This window comes from Mastigoproctus giganteus, chromosome 6, assembly GCF_048544385.1.
Source record: "Mastigoproctus giganteus isolate SK-2022 chromosome 6, ASM4854438v1, whole genome shotgun sequence".
Lineage (NCBI taxonomy): Eukaryota > Metazoa > Arthropoda > Arachnida > Uropygi > Thelyphonidae > Mastigoproctus > Mastigoproctus giganteus.
In genome coordinates, this window is record NC_143580.1 from 222,221,490 (window position 1) to 222,243,841 (window position 22,352).

At 35.1% G+C, this 22,352-nt stretch overlaps 1 protein-coding gene across 4 annotated transcripts in view; it reads right to left on the reverse strand.

The window, feature by feature from the left end:
• Positions 1-22,352, reverse strand: part of mbt (serine/threonine-protein kinase PAK mbt) — a 125,555-nt gene that overhangs the window by 26,349 nt on the left and 76,854 nt on the right. For all 4 annotated transcript variants that reach the window (XM_090375716.1, XM_090375717.1, XM_090375714.1 and 1 more), the window contains exon 4: positions 2,238-2,336. In XM_090375716.1, the coding sequence (XP_090231842.1) occupies positions 2,238-2,336 (99 nt within the window). The remainder of the gene's footprint in view (positions 1-2,237; positions 2,337-22,352) is intronic.

Here is a 22,352-nt window from a genome sequence, read left to right on the forward strand (position 1 = left end):
CAATCAGTGAAATCAAAATGAAACATCCACAGCTGATGGCCTTACCACTATCAAAGAATTTTGTGGTGGCACAACTTGTAGGGGTTGTTACAGATGTTTCAGCGAGCATGGGCACTGTAGTAATGAAAATCTACACCATAATAAATATGCTGTTAATTATGCACAGAAAAAGTTAACATGGCACGCTGAAAAGTTTTATATAACAGGTATGTATTACATTTTTTACACCATTCAGTATTTTTTGAATGGGCAAGAAATTATTTAAAATTGTATATTTTGTATGCCATTATTTTAAGATTATAATGGATACAACTGCATTTTTTGATTGTCATTTCTCGGCCCATCTGCCTAATTTTTCTAGATCTTGTTGCATACCATCATTAACTACCCTGCCAACCTGTGTATCATATGCAAACTTAAACAATAAAGCCCGATATACCCTCATCAATATCATTAATAAATACAGAAAACAACAATGGGCAAACAAACAAGCTCCAAAACCTGCAGGACTCCACTAATAACACTGGTCCACAAAGAGCAGTGGACATTGATAACCACTAAGTTTCTCAACCATCCCTTGATCCATAGCAGTAACTTCCCTTAATACCATATTGCTTCAATTTGTACAGCAGTATTTTATGTGCAACTCAAAAGCTTTCCTGAAATCCACGTATATGATATCAAAATTATTTTTTGCATCCAAAGAACTTCAATTCAGAAACTGAATTTGTAAATAATGAAATTTTTGAAATTTGTAAATAATGGTTGAAAATAAGCACAGCTAGAAGCAAAACCTGATTTTGGGCTAAGCTGTAAGTGAGTACAAAACTCAGTTTTATCGAGAATTTAAACTAATCTCAACACAAACAAACAAAAAATAAATAAATAAATAAAATAAAAACGTGTGCCACGCTATAAACAAAAGCAAATTGTTGATAGTAACAGCCCAGAGTTCAATCAGCAGTTCCTTTAACGTGCCTTTACACCACTGTTAACACCACTTATACATCAACTGCTTCTTAACACATTCAATGATGGAATGCAAACCTGTTTCAAAATAAACTGCAATTTTTGTGCCTTAACAAAAATATGCATTCATTCAATTGAATTCTGTAAAAGGAAACACACATGAAATGAACTGAGTGATATCAGCACAATGATTGAACTATAGGCTACTGCATCATGGCTAGGATTTTGCTTGGCCTCAGTGGCACTGTCTAAAGAACATTGTAAAAAGCTGTATACTTGTTTCACAGTTTCATATATTCTTTGCTTATGTTGAAGTTATTTCATCAAGTTTAGTATTTTCCCCAAGAAAAGAGTAAAATTTTTTGAAGATTATGCTTGCTGAATTTTAATTCTTTAGTTTATGAAAAACTAAACATTATCCTTTGTGTGTCTACTAATAAAACTTAGTGTAAAAAGTGTTTTTCTATAAAATTTTTACTCTAAAGAGTTGTTATAATGGATCCACAAACTGAAACATCATGATGAAAAGGAACAGGAATGAACAGTACACTAAAGCTGATGACATTGAATCAGCTCTTTATATGTCAATTGATACTGAAATAGAATTCTATTCAAGTGATGGATTCTGAATCTTGTTCAAATGCCATCTGTTGATGTTAGAATGGCACAAATAACAGATGCCAGCATTACTTAGGGTGATGATTCTCAAAGATTAAATCCATTTACTAAAAAGCAGTATATGCTCATTCTAGCACCTCGGAATATGTATAAAGGACCCTATTGCACATTAAGAACACCACCTGTATGGGTTACAGTACTTGTGGTACCACTGAATGCTTATATGTGTCAATGCAGCAAACATGTTAACCTAAGTTTCTAATATCTGTTAAAATTAGATCACCAAAAGATTAACCTGCTATTTGTTTAAAATCCAAGTTGTCATCACAACATCAGCAGTTTTAAGACTACTAAATCAGATGAGAGATGGTCTCAATTAGAAAATACACATGGACCTGTGAATATAAACAGCCAAATGGTATATGAAAGAAAAACTTCCATGCACCACACACACTTTGTGGGCACTTTGGTCTCGCTGGTGATGGCAATGGAAATTCAGTAGTCAGATTATTCGAATTATTTCAAAAACTGTACTGAAATAGAAACTGGCAACATTTACTAAAAGAGCAATATATATAAAATTAAAAAATACATAAGCTGTACATTTGTATGTTAAAAAATAACCAATTAATATTTTCATTAGTACCAACCTGTTCATGTGAAAGTCGCTGCTGTTCCAAGTGATGTCCATGGCCTGCTTGAGATTTATTACCAGGAGGTCTTTCAACTGTACCTTTAGGAGGTGGTTCCTAAATAAGATAAGCTAATTAATAAAAATATTCAACTGCTTATTGGGCTGCTTTTGCACTTAGCAAAAACAAGCAAAGTATTTTAAATACTCTACTCAGTATGAGTTTATATTGATGATGTGTTTCACCAATTAAGTTGAAATATTATAAATTTCATATATCTTTTAAATACAGTTGACTAACATCAGGAGGTGACTGAAAGAAGAGGCATAGTGTACAGATGATAGAGAACAAATAACTTAAAATTCATAAAAGCCTGTAACAAGTATATTTGGCATAACTGTTAATCACAGTACTTTATGACAACAGTTTACACTGCACTGAAAATTAACTATATTTTGATAATCTAAAATTTATTTTAAATATTAGTTAATCAAAATAGAAAAAGTTACAGAATGAGTCTGACATTCAATAGTTACAAGAAAAACTTTCAAACACAATGCAAGTAAGGCTCTCAGAGTTGATGGCACATACCTAGTAAGTTTTAGGGAGGCAGCCAGTGCCAATGTATTGCCGATACACATAGGCAGTGCTAGAGAAAATCTTAGGAGACTATTAGTAACGGCCGCATGGTGCAAGAAAGCCTATGGCTTATGCTGCACCAGCCAAAAAAAAATCCGAACAAAACAATGATAAACACAAAAAATAAATAAATAAAATAAATAACTAAATAATAATAATTAATAAATAAAAAAAATAAAATAAAAAATAAATAAAAAGGAAATTAAACCTATCATCCTATGCGCTTCCCTTACCCGAAAGTACTATCCAGATGACCTTTGAATTTCCCCAAACTGTCTGCCTCTACCACCCATGAAGGCAACTTATTCCAGTAATTTATAACTCGCTGGCTAAAATAAAACTTCCTGCAGTCCAATCTAAACATTTCCCCCCGTAACTTCAATTTATGTCCCCTAGTTCTAGCATCATTTATAATCTTGAAAATTTTGTCCTCATTCATTTTACTGATGCCTCTCAGAGCCTTAAACACCTCAATCAAATCTCCTCTAAGGTGTCTAGTTTCCAAACTCTGCAACCCACATATTTGAAGTCTTTCTTCATAAGGACGCCCTTTTGCCGATCTCACCAGGCGAGTTACCCTTCTTTGCACCCTTTCAAGAAGCTCGATGTCTTTCTTTAGGTGCGGTCTCCACACTTGAACACAGTATTCCAAGTGTGGTCTAACATAAGCCTTATATAATGGGATTATCACGTCCCTATCTCTACTTGCAAAAGTTCAATAGATCATCGATAGGACACCATGGGCCTTCCTTGCAACCTGTTTACAATGCTCAGAGAATTTCATGTCTGACCGTATCGTAACACCCAAGTCCCTTTCCTCCAGTACTGGGTTTAGTTGAACTCCACCATGTGAATAAGTTTTTTTGGGATTACTGTTTCCCAGGTGTAATACCTTACACTTTGTTGGATTAAAGCACAGCTGCCATTTTTCTGACCATTCCTGAAGTTTATCTAGGTCTCTCTGAAGAAGCTCAGCTTGACAGTGATCATTAACTACTCTACCAATTTTAACATCATCTGCAAATCTAGACATCACGCCCTCTATCCCTTCATCAATGTCGTTTATGAAAATTAAAAACAACAGTGGTCCTAATACTGATCCTTGGGGAACCCCACTTCTTATATTAACCCAATCTGAGGAATAGCCATTTATCACAACCCTCTGCCTCCTGCCCTGAAGCCATCCTTCTATCCATCTAAAGATTTTCCCAGTGATTCCAACCTGTTCCAGCTTATAAAGCAACCACTCATGTGGGACTGAGTCAAAAGCTCTGCTGAAATCTAAATAAACAATGTCGAAATTATTCCCTAAATCCAGCTCGTGAGTGACCCTTTCGAAATAGCGAACCAGATTTGTTAAACATGATTTTCCCTTTACAAAACCATGCTGAGTATCCTTGAGAATTTCAGTTCGATCCAAATGATCCTGAATTCCACCCTTGATCATTGCCTCCATGATTTTCCCTACTACTGAAGTCAGACTGACAGGTCGATAATTTCCAACTTCACTTTTAGAGCCACCCTTATGTATGGGAGATACATTTGCACTTTTCCAATCCAAGGGAATCTCCCCAGAGTCTAGTGATGCTCGCATAATTAGCCTCAATGGTTCAATGCACTCACTTGCCGCCTCTCTTAAGATTATAGGGTATATTCCATCAACTCCAGGAGCCTTACGGGTCTGTACGCTCGAAAGTTTTTCATTAAATAATCTTGCGAAATTTCAATATCATTAATTACATATTTTTTAACTTCGCTCCCACAATTTCCCATTGCCACAAAAGGCTTTTCATTTGTAAATATTCGATGCAAAATAACTGCTGAGTTCATCTGCAACGGCAGCTGGTGTATTTAATACTATCCAATTTCCCTTACGTAAAGGTCCGATCTGGTTTGTTCTGCTCTTCTTGGCATTTATATATGTGAAGAATTCTTTATCCCCCCCTCTTTGCTCTGTTTGCTAGTGATTTCTCATAAACTGCCTTTGCCTGTCGAACCTTTTCTGTGGCTCCATTACACATCACCTTGTAGCTGTTATAGGCTTCAGTACTTTTTATTGCTCTGCAACCTTTCCATGCCACCTTTTTCTGCTCAAGGAATGCGGCAACTTCACTATTCATCCAACTTGGAACCCTCCTCGTGGAGTATTTTTTTAATGGTATATACGCATTCAAGGCATCTGTGATTAATGTTTTAAAAGCATACCACAGTTGAAATGTATTCATTCTCTGCGCGATATCTACCCAGTTAATAGAGGCCATGTAGTACCTTAAGGCATCGTAATTTCCTTTTCTGAAATTAAAACCAATTCCTTTGCCTTTTACTTCTGCTACCTCTCTCGTCATCATCCACCGTAGAACTCAGTGATCACTTCCTGCTACTGGTTCCTCTACTGTCAGCCCTGTTATGTCATCTGATTCATGGGTTTATTAAGATTAAGAGTCCAGGGGCATATACAGGGTGATTCACTACCAGTGCAACAAACTTGCAGGAGGTGTAGGGGGCACAAAGACGAATCTGAATCACATAGCATTGCAGGGTCCGAAATGCCTTCGTCATGCGGTAGAGGACATTGAACGGGAAGTCGCGTGAACAGCGATCCCGCTGGAAGTCGGCATTTGCAAACTGTTTCTGTAGAAGAAACCAAGTAGCAAAAGTCCTCCGGAGTGGATAATCCGCAGGCTCCAATGATTGGACGCATTGCAGATGGTAAGAACTCATTTGGTTTGTTGACAGTATCCTCCATACAGTGGATTGGGAAATACCCAATCATTGTCCTATCGCTCAAGTACTCATACTCGGATTGCCTTCTGCAAGACGTAGGAAATTCTCCTCATTATCTGGTGTCCTCGTCATTCGCTCTCAATTCATGGTACCTCTCGTGAAACAACCAGTCTCACGTAACCTTCTGTGCACATGTGCAAAAATCGTATGATGAGGGAAACATTCCTGGTACAAGCGCACCCATTACAGTCCACAGCTCCATACGCGAGGTGCATGTCAGCCAGTTCAACGTTTGAATACTCGTCCATCCTACTGCCTCGGGAACCGGTTCGCAAATGCTGACTTCCAGTGGGATCGCTGTTCACGCGACCTCCCGTTCAACGTCCTCTACCGCATGACGAAGGCATTTCGGACCCTGCAATGCTATGCGATTCCGATTCGTCTTTGTGCCCCCTACACCTCCTGCAAGTTTGCTACACTGGTAGTGAATCACCCTGTATATAGATATGGCATTCTGAAGATCAGACAATGTGGTTTTGTTAAGGAAAAATCATGTTTAACTAACTTAAAAGGCTATTTTGACACTATTACTCATGAGCTGAATGTAGGGAACGATTTCAACATAGTTTATTTGAATTTTAGAGGTTACTGTATAAGCTGGAACATGTTAGGATTACTGGAAAGATTCTAAGATGGACTGCTGGGTGGCTGCAGTGCAGAAGGCCGAGGGTTGTGATTACTGGATATTTTTCAGATTGGTGTAGCATCAGAAATGGGGTCTTCAAGGATCAGTTGTTGGACCACTGTTTCTGATTTTCATAAACAACATCATCGGAGGGATAGAAGGCATGACAAAATTTGCAGATGATGTAAAGATTGGTGGAGTAGTTAATGATCAGTACTGAGCAGCACTCCTTCAGGATGACTTTAACAGGAGGCGCCTCCGTAGTCAGGTGGACAGGAGCAGCAGTGCGTAGCACATGCTTCTTGATTAGACTGGGGGTTCGATCCCATGACCACCAAATACGGAAGATGCGGAAAAGTCAGGGAATGACCACCGCATATCCTCGGAGCAATATGGCCTTAGTTGCTAATGCTCCTAAAAACCAAATAACAACTTTAACAGGCTGCAAGAATGGTCAGAAAAGTGGCAGCTATGTTTTAATGAAGCAAACTGCGAGATCTTGCACTTGGGGAATAGCTATTTTGGTTTTTTTTTTTTTTAGGAGCATTAGCAACTAAGGCCATATTGCTCCGGGATATGCGGTGGTCATTCCCTGACCTTTTCGCATCTTCCGTATTTGGTGGTGACAGGCTCAAACCCCGGTCTAATCAAGAAGCGTGTACTATGCACTACTGCTCCTTCCTACCTGGCTACGGAGGCACCTGGGAAATAGCAACCCCAAAATAAATTAATATGGGCTTGAGTTTAAAACAGTAGAGGAAGAAAGAGATATGGGAGTTATAATATAGATAAATAAGAAGTTTTCTGAGCAGTGTAAACAGGCAGCCAGGAAAGCCCATGGTGCCCTATGGATAATTTATCAAACATTATCCTGCAGAGATATGAAGGTCATAGTCCCACTGTATAAGACAATTGTAAGACCACATTTGGAATACTGTGTTCAAGTACGGAGACCTCATCTGAGGCGCCTCCGTAGCCAGGTGGGCAGGAGCAGCAGTGTGTTAGCACACACTTCTTGTTCAAACCTATGAACACCAAATACGGAGGATGCGGAAAGGTCAGGGATTGACCACCACATATCCCCGGAGCAATATGGTCTTAGTTGCTATTGTTCCTAAAAACTAAATAACAAACATAACAAACCTCATCTGAAAAACCAGACATTTAGCTTCTCAAAAAAGGTCCAAAGATGGGCAACTCACATAGTGAGATTGGCAAAAGGGCAACTATAGGAGGAAAGACCCCAATTATGTGGGCTACAGAGCTTGGCAACCAGACACCTCAGAGGTGACCTGATTGAGGTTTATAAGGCTCTGAGGGGTTAGTAAAATGAATGAAGGTGAAATTTTCACTGTTATAAAGAATTCCAAAAAAGGGGCCATAAATTCAACTGACAGGAGAAGGGTTTAGATTGTAGGAAGTTTTATTTTAGCCAGTGAGTTAATTACTGGAACAAGTTGCCTTCGCAAATTTGTATTATCTACTTTTTTGTTTGTTTTTGGCCAGAACAGCAAAATCCTGTGGCTTCCTTCCATTATATCGCAAATACTATTACAGCTACAGCTATTCATGCTCAAGACAAGAAGGTTAACCAGCTTTAAACATTTCCTATTTCAGAAAGCTGCTAGTCAGAATAAAGGTATAACATCAACAGAGTATACAGTGTTTTGACTTTTAACAGTGTAGTGTGACTTAAGTGGTAACACTCAAATGTTATCAAAAGTTTAAAATCTCTTTGTATATAAATTCCCAATTTTTCCCCCCAAACAATTCTCACTTAGTGCAAATCAAAGCTGCTGTTAATCACGTGAAAATATATACAAGCTATTACCATTTTGAAGGTCTTTTCTTAATAGAGATCTTTAATATTTTTCAACTGAGAAGCTGACAAAAAATTATTATGCAAAGCATTATCAGTTACTCCTGAGTAAATAATATAATGGTTTTTGAGTGGGGAGGGAAAGAGAGAGAGAGAGAGATCAAAATTATGCTAGCACAGCTAACAACAGTTCATAATCTAATGACAATCAGATTATAAAATTCTCTTATGAATTGGTTCCTAAACCAGAACCATCAGCAAGCATTTTTAATGTCTTCAGAGGAATGTAACAGTCTGCAACGTCTGGGGAAAAAAGCATTTTATAAGTACTGATGATGACCACAATCAAATTATTTAAAAAGTACAGCAACATATCCCAGATGCAAGGGATTCCTGAAAAGTGGTGTTTGGCAAAATTGTGGGAGCAAGACTAAAGTCTTGTAGAAAATACGGAGGTTAGGGAAGAAACAATAAATATGCAAATAAAATTTACAAACAGGAAAAAAAAAAAAAAAACACAGTAAACTTCATTTTTGATTTACACAACACAAACAATGAAGTTTATCAATTACTTTTTATCTTCTGTTCCAATATCATTACTTTCCTTGCTCTTTTCACACTTCAATTTTAGCACTTTAAAACAAATAAATTTTCTGTTTATACTCCGGCACTACAACCAAGTCAGCAGAGTTTACAATAAATCATCAATACAAGTATTTATCATATTTAGTAGTCACGGGCTTTAACCCCGGTCCACTCAAGGAACGAGTGCTAGGCACTCTCGCTCCTGACCACTCGGCTATGTCAGGCCTACAGAGACCATAATAGAGGGTAAAATGAATGACAGTTTATAAGAAACATGGTAACCTTCAAAGCATTACAAAAACAAGTGCAAAATAAGTCTGAGACAAACAAACTATAGTGCAACATACCAGTGCACAACACTGTATATATTATACTGATACATGAATCATTGAGAAGGTAAAGTGTAAACAAATTTCATCCCTCTCCACTACTTGTTAGACACCCTCCCCTCCATGATCCATGGGAAGCAGAAGCAATAACTTTTTTGTTTAAGAAGACCACTGCATATAAGTAAAAAAAAATAACAGATCGCAAAACTTTCAAACAAATACAAAATGCCACACATGAATTATAATTACTGTAATCTATAATTCATGCATAGTGGCCTTGTGGTTGGCAAAACTGTTTTCTGATGAAATAGCAGAATTTAACCTTTTCACAGTAAAATTTTCATATAAATACAAAACTTCCATGCATGAATTATAATTACTGTAATCTATTATTCTCCATTGTGGCCTTGTCAAGAAACTGTTTCCCGATGAAATAGCAGAATTCAACCCTTTCACGAGTGTGGATGTATATAAATGTTTTTTTCAGGTAAAAATTTACAGCTGTGTGTATATATTCTTTTGAATCTCTACAGATTCATGCTGCCATTCACCAACTTTGTTTGTAAGCAATAGCAGTAGTTTTTATATTTATGATACTTTACAAATCTGCATAGCCGGATGCAACCTTTCAACAAGTTTTGAAGCAATGTGGCCATACACAAACTAAAATTGAAGAAATTGTCTGGAACCCGAATCCAGAAGTTGATGAAACTGAATGAAATAACATATTATTTCAAAGAAAAAAAACATAAGTAATGAAGAGTTTTTATTTATTTATTTTACAACACTGAGTTTTGGCAATAATCCTGCTCTAATGTTCAGCAATAAAGTCAAAATGGGAAATATTAATATTTAAAAAACATTTTTTATACATATAGTTTTTCAATTTTTACAAACTTACAAATTCCTCAAAAAAAAAAAGCAGCACACTGGTCATATGCATCTATCAACTGTCCAGAAACCCACTCACAAAAGGATGAACTTCATTGGATTTAATAAAAGGACTTAAAAGGAATACATGTTGGGCAAACAACTTGTGTAATCAAGACCCGCTAATATCCATAAAATCAGACAAGTGCTAACTCATTGTAACAATGAGTTAGCATTTGTAACAATGAGTTAGCATTTGTCTGATTTTATGAATATTAGCGGGTCTTGATTACACAAGTTGTCTATCCAACATGTCGTAGTATCACATTTTGAGACAATAGGATTTCCATAATATTTTTTATATGATGTTAAAAGAATACTTGAAAAGTTAAGAGGAAATTAACTGATTCTGAAAAATGTGAATGAGTCGGTGTCTGGAGATAATACACAAGTTAGTTAATGTACACAGTGCATTACATTTCAAGTGTGTTTGTTTTCCCCCCTCAAATTAATTGAATTATTTTATTTTTTCTGTGATTAACAAAATTGCAAAGTAAATAATGACAGTGACACTGATAGTAACAGGGTTCCAAGGACCAATGTCACTACCTGTCAAGCTACTGTACAGGAAATTTTGGTCAACTGCCCAGCAGGGTAACCCACATACAGGTTCATATATTTTTTTTTTTTATATATCAATTCTGATGACGGTATCTCTGAGTCTCAATTACTTTAAGTGATGCATGATGATCAGCTGCATCGGAATGGTTGCTTTGGTAAGTTTACTGTAGTTTTATGTAATTTAAACTCATAAGTAGAGATCAAAAGAGTGGGGGAAATCTAAAAAACATATCAAAGAATAGATCTGCATAAGTTTTTTGAAAAGAGCAACACTGATATAGATACATTACATTAAATGGGAACTAAAAAGGATCAACAAAATTTTGATGTACATGTAAAGTAAATAAATTGAAAGATTATTTCTTAAAACATTTTCCCAAGCAGGCATATTTAAAAATTTTAAATGAGCAAGCACACAGTACACAAAACAATAATCAGTGCATACTTATCTGATTTTCAACTTCCACCTTTAATAGACATTTTAATATTCTTAAATCATCCGCAATATCATTAAGTTTGAAAGGCTGACTAATTCTATGAACACATGCTTTCAGTACACTGTTTTAGTTTTAAAATACTATTTAGAGCTACTGCATATCTTTTACAACTGAATAATATGTATTTCATATAGTATAAAAAAACAACAGAACTATTATAAAATATTCTAAATAACAAAAGCAGAATAATTCAAGGTAACTGCTTCATAATAAAAGCTAAATCTCATTCATTGTAGAGTTCTTATTCTTCATCAGTTCTTTCAATCAATCAGATTTGTGCTAAAACAAAGTGCTACTGATAGTTATCATCTGAAATGGTCTGCAGTTAACCAGACACCTGAAAAGGTTCAAAATTCAAAATGTTTCATATTTGAAGGTTTAGAACAAAAGTGCAGAAAATAATACAGTGCCCTGGTCCCAATTCACAGAAATTACTGAGTAACTGCATACAGCCTGAGAAATTCATTTTTTTTTTTTTTTTCAAAGTACAGTAAAATCATTAAAATTCTGCATCCTAGGTCACTGAGAAGTGCTAACCTAGCATTGTGCAATTTTAGAAGCACATTTCAATGAATATTAAGTACTAAAAATGGAACATACTCATATTTGTAAACATTTAAAACGAAAAGGTAGCGCTAGCAGTTAAAAATGTAAATAACATTTACATTTTTAACTGCTATCAAATAACATTTCAATCTGTATACAAGATAAGACAATCTACATACTGACTCCAAAAATGTCACTCTTTTGATTATTTTATTATTAATTTTTTACTCATAACAAGACACTGCAGGTAGCCAATAAGTGTATGTGAGAGTGGAACAGTAAATAGAGTAATAAATAATCTCACAACAAACATTGTCACGTTAATTTTAAATGCCTGGCTTCAGGGGGAAAATTTTGCACTGGAGAATAAAAAAAACAAGAAGAAGAAAAAAGCAACTATTCTTTAAGGTTGTTGTTGTTCTTTTGAGTTTTATTGACACATCAGTTCTTTAAGGAAGAATTACATTTTGATTTTAATAATGTACTTTTTTTTTTTGGTAGTTGTTGGCGCATCGGCTTCTGTGGCCATAATGCACCTCCCAAGGTTTTTGCAGTACTTTGATCCAAGCCCGAGGCAGGATTCGAACCCACGACCTTTGGGTTGCCAGGCAGGCACTTTACCCACCCGGCTAGCCCAGCTAAACTGGAGAAATTCAATTTCACACACATAATGACAATGGCAGTCAACTGGAAACTGGTGAAATAGTGAGCAAACCAGTGTTGAGTGTAATCTGCCTTTAATTTCTTAAAGAATTATTCCCATTTTGTAGTACTTCTTGTAATACTTCTTCATATATATATATATATATATATAAAAAAAAGGGGTAGCCAAGTTACATTTTTTTTTTTTTTTGTGACTATAATTCCAGGCAATGAAGCTGATAATGGTAGCAAAACCTTGGTTGTATAGAATTAAATCTATTGCTTGTGCATATTGATAAGGCACTGTTTATAGAGGAAATTAACCATAAATTTAATGAACCATCTCTCTCTCTCTCTCTCTCTCTCTCTCTCTCATCACTAGTTACCAGCTCATAGAGATATAACCAGCCACACAGCATGGATTCTTGAAAAGAAGTGAAATCACTGATCAAGTGCCAGATTTTACAAAATTTCCATTATAAAGATACAGGAAAATTAAATGTAGTTTGATATGTGCTTCTTGCATATTAATATGTTCACTTCAACTTAACAACCAATATCATGTCATACTTTCATTAAGGTATTACACTCAATTCATTCAAAAACTACATTGATTCTTTACTAAGACAGTCAATTACTGCTAGTAATTTCAAGAAGTAGACTTGGTCTTTTACATATCCTCAATGAAAGAAATTAAAGGAACTAAGACTGGAGGATCAGTACAGGCCATCAAATAATTAGAGAGGGTCTCATCAGGGAACACTGTTATGTAAGTGTGGTTATAAACCATCTTGCTGAAACACAAGATATGACATATCCTGTAGCAACTGGAACATCAATCATGATGATAATATGCCAAAATAATTAATAACAATCCTATCTTTTCAGAAAAGAAAAAAAATAATAATAAAAAATACTGGTTCTCAAGTGTGTGTGAGAGAGAGAGAACAAGAGGTTTCTTCATTAAAGAATGAGCACAAAAAAAAGGCAACTTTGGTCACCTATCTCTAACATTTTAGACACACATCCAGACCAAATACATCATTTCTAAAATTTGTTTATGTTAACAAATTTTAGAAATTATGAACAAATTTTATCTAATATTTGCTCTACCTTTTGTCTTATTTTGAAAATAATGGTTAAAAATATCCTTTTATGATGCAGCTATTCTCATTAATGTGGTAAATTTTAAATTACAAGTACAATGTGGTATGCAAGCCTACTTGTCTACCTTACATATCTTGTACTGAAAACTCAACTGAATCAAAAGTAAACCCAAATACTATATTATTATCAAACCAATATTCTTACCATTTCAAAGTAACGAGTCTACTATAAATATCATTCTTAGCAGGATCTCTATATGACTAATGGTGTTCTAGTTAATTTCAAGTGCTGAAGTACTTAAGGGATTAAATACAAGAACCATGATAAGCTTGAATGACTAATGTAAGTGCAATGTACCACAAAGACCCTTCAACTGACTAATGCTGTCCTAGTTAATTTTAAATGCTGAAATACTTAAGAAGATTAAATACAATGGAGACTACAAAGAGCTTGAATTACTAATCAATTATTTCCTTTTATCTATTTAATTGTATCCGTGTTTCTTATATTATTATATGATCAGCAATATTACAACACCTTTAAAACTTGGCTATGGTAATATGTCAATTAACTATACCTAGATCTAATCAGTGCCCTCTTATAGGGAACACATACTACTGTATTTATTATCCACTAGGCACTAGTGTAGGTACATTTTTCTATTTCTTATTATCCTTAAGATTTACTGCTCAGTATCAAAATGGTTTCACTTTTAATACTACTAATCTCTTAGATAAGATAGCCTTTAACAAAAATCTCTTAATAAAAATTCATATTTTAGCTTTAAGTAAAGAAGACATATCATCATCCTACTAGAACAGTGGGATGATGATATTCGGAGTTTTCCTTTTCTTCCAATAATTTTGTGTACTTTATAGGTACTATATAGTACACAAAATTATCAAATTATGGGTAGTTTTTACTACTATATAGGTAGTATTTATGTGTACTATATAGGCAGACTAATTTTATTTCCTTAAAAATTGTTAAACAACAGTGGTGTCAAAATTTTACGTCAACATAGAAGGACATACTGAATTTTTACACTTCATTTCCTGCTTTGTCAGTATTGGCAAGAATACCACATTTCACAAACAACTTCATTAACTTTCATAACATATTCAAATTAATTTTGGAAGATGTTATAAAACCTGTAACATTCAAATATAATAATCATAGATGAAAATCATCCTTTGCCCCAAGAACTATCTGTGAATACACATTCTCAGCATCTTTTTTTTTTTTGTTCCATATAGCCTTTTATTCCATGTTGCTTGTCTAGAAAATACATAGTATATCCATTCCTCCTTATCCCCAAATCCTGTAGCCACCTTTTTGGCTATGCACAGTCTCAGCCAAATATTGCTTAAGTTTCTGCTGTTAACAGAATAAAGAATTACAGAGCTAGTACCAATTAACGAATCAAAACTGCTGTATTAAAAAAAATAAAAGCTTAACCAAAAATTACTTTTTATGTTAAAAATAATATTAACTTTTAAATTCATCAGGATTTAATCAATTTTTTTGTTTAATTTTGCCATGTTATATATTTATTCAGCATTTAACCAGCTCTTGGAAATGCCTGAAATTAAGTTGAATGCCCAAAAATCCTTCACTCTCTTTTGTTGGGAAGTGTGAAAGTACTTTTAACCAGCCTTTGCATTGCTTTTTTGCAAACAAGAAAAAGCATCCCTAAAATATCCAAACTAAAAAGTATACATAAAGGGGCACACACAAAAAAAAAAAAAAAAAATGCAGTGAATTAGGTCATGATGTATTTGTATCTGTAATTTTGCCAATGGCAATTCCTTTGGATTGAATAAGTGCCAATGTATTGCCAATCTATAAATATTCTTCAAAGAGCCTGGATGATTATAATAATATTCCAAAATGACCAGCTTCATCACCACTTCATTAGGGATGCTGAAAAACATTTGCATAAAAAGAGATTGAAATTCAAGGTTTTATTCATCCTTGAAAACATCCCAGGTAACCATAGGCTGGTTTTTCCTTGCTCCAAATGCCATCACTCTTAGCCAGCCTCTTTACCAGAGTGTTATCTCTACTTATAAGGCCTATTATGGCATATTTCTAGTTGCAACTACCAGGCCATGGATTCTAATGCTCATCTCTACGTCCAATAATGTTGGAAGGGTTCGACATTGCAGACTGCACAACCAACATAAAAGAATCACAGAACAAATCCACACCCACCACTGAGGGATTTCCAGCCACATGGTCCCACCTCATTAAACTGCCTAAATGATGGGAGATATTTCTTTCTTCGCAAGATTTCTTTTTTCGGTATGGCCAATACTAATATCATCTGTAATGCTGATGAAAACAGGATTTTCTTTTAAGGCAAAGGAAGATGTTGAGGAGGTACTAGAAACAAAAGAAAAAGAAGTAACAACAGAAAAACTGGAAGTATCAGTTTGCAGAGTACAAAAACATTTTAACAGATCTATTGTTAAAATTTGATTTATTCCTTGAGCATTTCATTGCAGCTAAACAGAGCAAGATAACTGCATGGCTCCTTATTGGCAAAATTACAATTTTGGAAGGAGGGGGTAAAAAGTATCATAATGACCATAATAAATCCTTTGAGGTAATAAAGCTGCCTCATAAATCTCAACACAGCTAAGAGGAAGATGATGCTTCATCAATCAAACTTGAAACAGATAAGCAGCAGTAATATATTTTTTATTGTACAATAATTTCCAGTGTCATCATATTTGTCTATCAACAACATTGTACATAATCTTGCACATCTTCTAGAAGATTATTGCAAGCAATTTTAAAGGTACGCATATGTTTTTATTTAAAAAAGTAATCAGTTTTATAATAAAAAAATTTTTTAATAAGTTTATTTTCTGTCATGCTTGTTTCTTTTTTTTGTTATATAGATATGTGTGGTGTATTAGGAATACCATGGTGGGTGGGTGGGTGTGCGCATGCTTGCACACAGAAAATCTTTTACCCAGTATGTGATTTTCCTTATGAACAACAGTTTAAGACCTAATAGGACCAAAGTATGTCTGCCAGGGGCAAAATTTGGTTACGCTGTAGAGCAGATATCTTTTAAGAGCACAAAAGGTGATATTGTTGTACACATTGGCACTAATGACATTAAGTGTAGGAGAGCCGCAAATTTAATTAACAAGTACAAGTCAATGTTGAAAAAAAAGTTGAGAGTTAGGGTTAAATTTGAAAGTGTCTGCAATTCTGCCCAGACCCAATAGGAGGGAATATATGATGAAAGTTTGTCAATCAAGTTGATCCTAGAGAGAGAGAGAGATTGTGTAAGGCTCAAGGGGAAGAATTTTTCAGTGTGGTCTGTGCTTGTTAACAGGAGAGATTGCTTCTACAGGGATGGGATACACTTAAACAGAAAGGGTGCAAGAATATTTCCGATGCTATCGAGGCAATATTGGGTGGGTCAGAAAAATGCTAGCTCGGGGGATTTTAACAGTAACCACAGGCAGAGGTGGAAGTAATTCCTGCACTGCTTCAACTGGAATGAGCACCAGCCTGGAAAGCAAATTGCTGGGAGTCATCGTGAAACAAGTAAATACATGGCTGTGTTAGGGTAACTAAGAGTAAGAACAGGTACATTTATACTTGCATGCACACCAATGCTAAGAGTAAAGTGAATCAATTTGAAGTGATGGCCAAGACATCAAAGGCAGATATTGTAGGGATATCAGAGACATGGTGTCACACAGAAATACACAATTGGAATTTGGGGAGTACAATGTATACAGAAAGGATAGGAAGGGAGGAGAGGTAACGATGTTAGTTAAGAAACACAAAATCTAAGGAAGTGAATCCAGTTGACCTAGATTAACAGTGCAATGCTGAGTCAGTTTGGTGTGACATAAGCATTGGGAAAACAAAAATGAGGGTAGGAGTTTGTTATAGGCCTAAAGACTCTGATGAGTATAACGAACAACTATATAGAGAAAGAGTGGGCCAGTAATTCAGAATGTCTTAAAATGGGGATTATAATTTCCCAGATATTGACTGGAAGTTGTGGGTTGGTCACTTGAACACTAGAAAGTTTTATGGATTTATTGGACGATTCTTTTCTATAGCAGCATGATCGAGAGGCAACCAGAGGGAGTAATACTCTTGATTTGATTATAAGCAGTGATTATTCATGCATTAAGAATTTACAGATAAAGGAACCGCTAAGTGGCAATGATCACAGTGTACTGATGTGGGATTTACTCAAAGATGTAACTACCATCAGGAATAAAGTGAAGGGTATTTGCTTTTGTAGAGGTGATTACAGTGGGAACAACTGATGATGTGGCCAACAGCAAATCCTAAATGGAATGCATTCAAGGAATTAACCTTGAAAGCTACAAGGTTAATTCCTTGTAAAACTAATGAGACTAGTGGCAGAGAAGAAAAATGCATAGGATGCACATCTTTGGCAGAGGATGCAAAGAAAAACAGCAAATACAGTACTTCTTTAATTATATAAACTTTAAAAGGAAGGGTATGAATCAGATTGGTGCACTTGACACTGATGGTTTAACAATAGATGATCCTGCTCAGATAGCTGCCAAACTGAATAAGTATTTTGCATCTACATTCATACATGAAGAATTCTGTAGGGAAGTGGAGAACAGAAGCTTATTAAACTCAAAGACGGAGCTAAATGATTTTGTGAAAACTGAGGGCAAAGTGGAGGAGAAATTATTGAAGTTAAACATAAGAAAGGCATCTGGGGTGGATGGGATCTATCCAGTTATATTAAAGGAAGCAGCAAAGGAAGTAAGCAAACCCTTAGCCATAATTATGAGAGCATCATTGGATTCAGGGGATTTCCCCATGGACTGGAGATGTGCAAACATATCTCCAATTCACAAAGGGTGACATGAGCAATTACAGACCTGTTAGTTTAACTTATATTCGAGGGAAAATAATGAAGTCACTGGTTAGTGAAGCATTGCAGGATCATCTAGACAAGACTGCAGTAATAATTCAGACACAGAATGGGTTTGTTAAGGAGAAGTCTTGTCTGTCAATCTGATTGTATACTATGATGTGGTCACAAAGGAACTGGATGCAAAAAATAATTTTCATATCATATACTTGGATTTCAGGAAAGCTTTTTATATTGTTGTAAATGGAAGATTACTATAAAAGTGGAGCAGTATGGCATTAAAGGCAAGTTGCTACAATGAATAAAAGGATGGTTGAGTAGGAGAAGACAGAGTGGCAATCAATGGACACTGCTCTTCATGGACAAATGTTATTAGTGGAGTCCCCCCAGGGTTCGGTGTTCAGTCCATTGTTGTTTTCTGTATTTATCAATGATATTGATGAAAGTATATCAGGCTTAATATCAAAGTTTGCAGATGATACAATGGTTGGCAGGGTTGTTAATGACAGTATGCCACTGCAACAGGATCTATAAAAAGTTGGGCAGAAAAGTGGCAACTGAAGTTTAACATTGAGAAATGCAAAAATACTGCATATGGGTCAGTAATCCCAGAGAAATGTACCAACTCTGTGGTGCTACACTCAGGGTAGTGGAGAATGAAGAGACCTGGGGGTAATTGTGCAGTCAGATATGAAATCTTCTGACAGTGCAGGCAGGCTGCCAGAGATGGGGGTCTTGTCAATGATATACATGAATTTTGATAGCAGGGATAAGGAGCTGATTATCCCCTTGTATAAGGCAATGGTCTGGCCACAACTTGAGTACTGCGTACACATCTGGAGGTCTCGTTTCAGGTAGGATGTAGAGTTGCTATAACAAGTATAGAGAAGGGAAACAAGACTGGTGAAGGGAACAAAGGGGTGCTCTTACAAAGAAAGACTAAAGTTCTGCAAACTTCAGTGTCTGGAGACTAGGTACCTGCAAGGTGACTGAGATGTATATGCTTTGAATGGATTGAACAGGCTCAATGCAGATGGGCTTCTTCCTCTTGCTCAGATTATAAACCTGAGGGGGCACAAACTGAAATTGAGGAAAGCCAGTTGTCGAAGAGATGTACGGAAATTGCCTTTAGTCAGTGGGTCGTTAACTGCTGGAAGAAAGTTGACAGCTTAAATAAATTCAAGGGAGAAGTGGATAAACTTTTGGAATGAATGAAATGGGAATTTTTTTTTTGGGAAATGGAAAGATTTTTTTTTTTTTTTTTGGCTGATGCTGCATAAGCCTGCTTTCTTGCATCACATACCGCTACTAATGCTAAACTTCCTATGAATAATGAGAAATGGATATAACAGGGATTTTACATATGATAGTATGTCTACTTTTCCACCTGTTCCATTTAATTCAAACTGTGTCGTCAAATGAGTGTCTTTTTTCAGCTGTACCTAACACTTGTTTCTTCGGCATCTCAAAAGCCCTGAAAAATCTTATGACAACACACAATCAGCCATGATTTTATTCTCTAACAAACCTCCAATGCATTTATATACTTTACGTTCGGACAGACTAAGACATTACAATTTGTCATTTGTTGATTTTGCTAATTTTTTTTTATTATCACCAGATTTGCACAATAGTATCTTTTATGTCATCATCATCATCAGTAATTCAGTCTTATGATGTCAGTTCCTCTAATGAGCTGTCGCTATCTTTGTCTCTCCTGCACCATCTGTTTTAGCTCCTCAAAATTTTGGAGTCCTCCTTCACCCAACAATGTCCTGATGGTCTTTTTTTTGTCTACCCTCTAGAGCGTTTTCCCTTCACAGTCCCCTCCATTGCATCCAGAAGCAAACCACAAGGTCAAATCACGTGGCCCATTCATTTGAGTCTAGTTCATCTTATTCTACCTAGAATATTTTAATACTTCCACATTTGACACCTTTTCAGTCCATTTAATTTTTTCCATCCTGCACCAGCATTACATCTCGAAGGCCTCAAAATCTCTTTTTGTTAGAATCCATGACTCTGCTGCATATAGTGCCACTGGCAAGATATATGTCTTTATTATTTTCTTCCTAATGTCCTGTGATATTTTCTTGTGTAATCAATGACAGTTTATTCTTAAAAGATTGTTTTGCCATTGCAATTTTGGATTGAATCTCATCTTTTATGTAAACATTAAAAATGTATTATCAATTTTATCCAAGTACAAACTTCTACAATGATATAGAAATAAATGTTTAAACTCAGGCACTTGTTATATAGAACCATATCCCAATCATTTATTTTATATCTTCCTACTTAAGCTGCTCCTCTTCCTCTTCTGTGATGCCGCCTCCGTAGCTAGGTGGGCAGGAGCAGCAGTGCGTAGCACACGCTTCTTGATTAGACCGGGGTTCAAGCCCGTGACCACCAAATATGGAGGATGCGGAAAGGTCAGGGAATGATCACTGCATATCCCTGGAGCAATATGGCCTTAGTTGCTAATGCTCCTAAAAACCAAATAACAACATCTTCTGTGATACAACGGAAGATCCATCTGTATTTGGAAGTGTCACAATTATAAACTCCTTCAGATTTTTTTTTGTTTGTTTTTGTTTTGCAGAACAATCAATCATTTTCCATTCAGAGAGAGTACAGATTTCTTCTACCACAATGACCAGTTATACGTCATGAGACTATCTAACGCCATTATGGCTCTTATTTCATAACACGATAAATACAACACACACACATATACATATATTAAGGATAATAGAAAATAATAGAAAAAGTAAATCAATCAAATAATAATACTATCAGGGACTTAAGTAAACGCAAAAAAAAAAAAAAAAAATTATCGTTTTTTACCGACAATCTAGATGACTTCAACTGGGGCCAACCACCAAGACTGAAGGCAAAAACGACAAGAGGTTCTCTGTTTCTGTAATGATCAATATATGCTAAACCAAATATAAACCAATATAGGCCAAATATAAATCAAATGTAAATAAAAAGTTAAGAAATTTTAGAATTATTAGAATCAAATGTAAGAAATATAAGTAAAATATAAATGTAAAATATAAATATAAATGTAAAATATAAATCCATATATTAATCATCGTTGACCCGACAGAGAACATAATTTAATGATTAAAATAAGATTAAATATATAATACATACTACATATTTACCATATCTAGGACATAATGTAATAGTTGTCAAAATAATGTGGTGCCCCTATGTGATGGATACGGTAAAAATAAATATAAATAAATAATTAAATTTAAGTTACCGCAAAGAGAAACATGCAGATAGTAAGAAGAAAAACTAAAGGAGTAGGAATAATAGAACCTGAACTCCACAAAGGCAAAAAATAGTGGTATAGATAAGAAATAGTTTCTCCTACGTCCTCGGATTGCCCTAATAATTTCGGAGAAATAAAAATAAAGAGTGTAGGACAGTTTAAAGACATTACAAGATATAAGTTGTGGCTTGGGTATGCCCTGGATCGCAAACCCGTTCCTATAGTAGGACCCTGAGCTGAATTTGCATGTTACCTCAGCGTGAACTTAAGTAAATTTAAATGAATTTAACTATATGTGTATATATATATATATATATATATATATATATATATATATATATATTAAAAATAAATTTTAAAAAAAATGATACACTGTAATTTGCAAGCCGGTGAGTACAAGTTTTCTACTCCGTAAGACACCAAGAATGCAAAGTGTATCCTATGTACATATATACATGGCACTAAATATGACAATTATATTGAAACAATAGGTTCAGAAAACAAATTTTTGAAATTAATTATACTTATCACTTTCTTGAAGTGATATTTCAGGTAAGCGATAGGGAAATTATTATTAATCAACTTGCTGTACAATGCTGTTATGTTTGATGAACGATTTATTTTTATTGCAAATATAAGCAATCCTCAGACATTGCGATAAAATGATATTAGCATGCACTGATTTTGATATAATAGATCTCCAGTTTGTAAGGCTGACTACATTAAAATTACACGCGTCTCTTATTATATATATTTACGTCTATATTATTATTAGGGAATATTTCTATATGAAGATCCAGGTAATTTGCTATAGTATCGGAACTATTAGTTTTTTCTAATACAAGTTCCTCTGGATATAATTTACTGTAATCCTGGACAAAATGTGGACAAT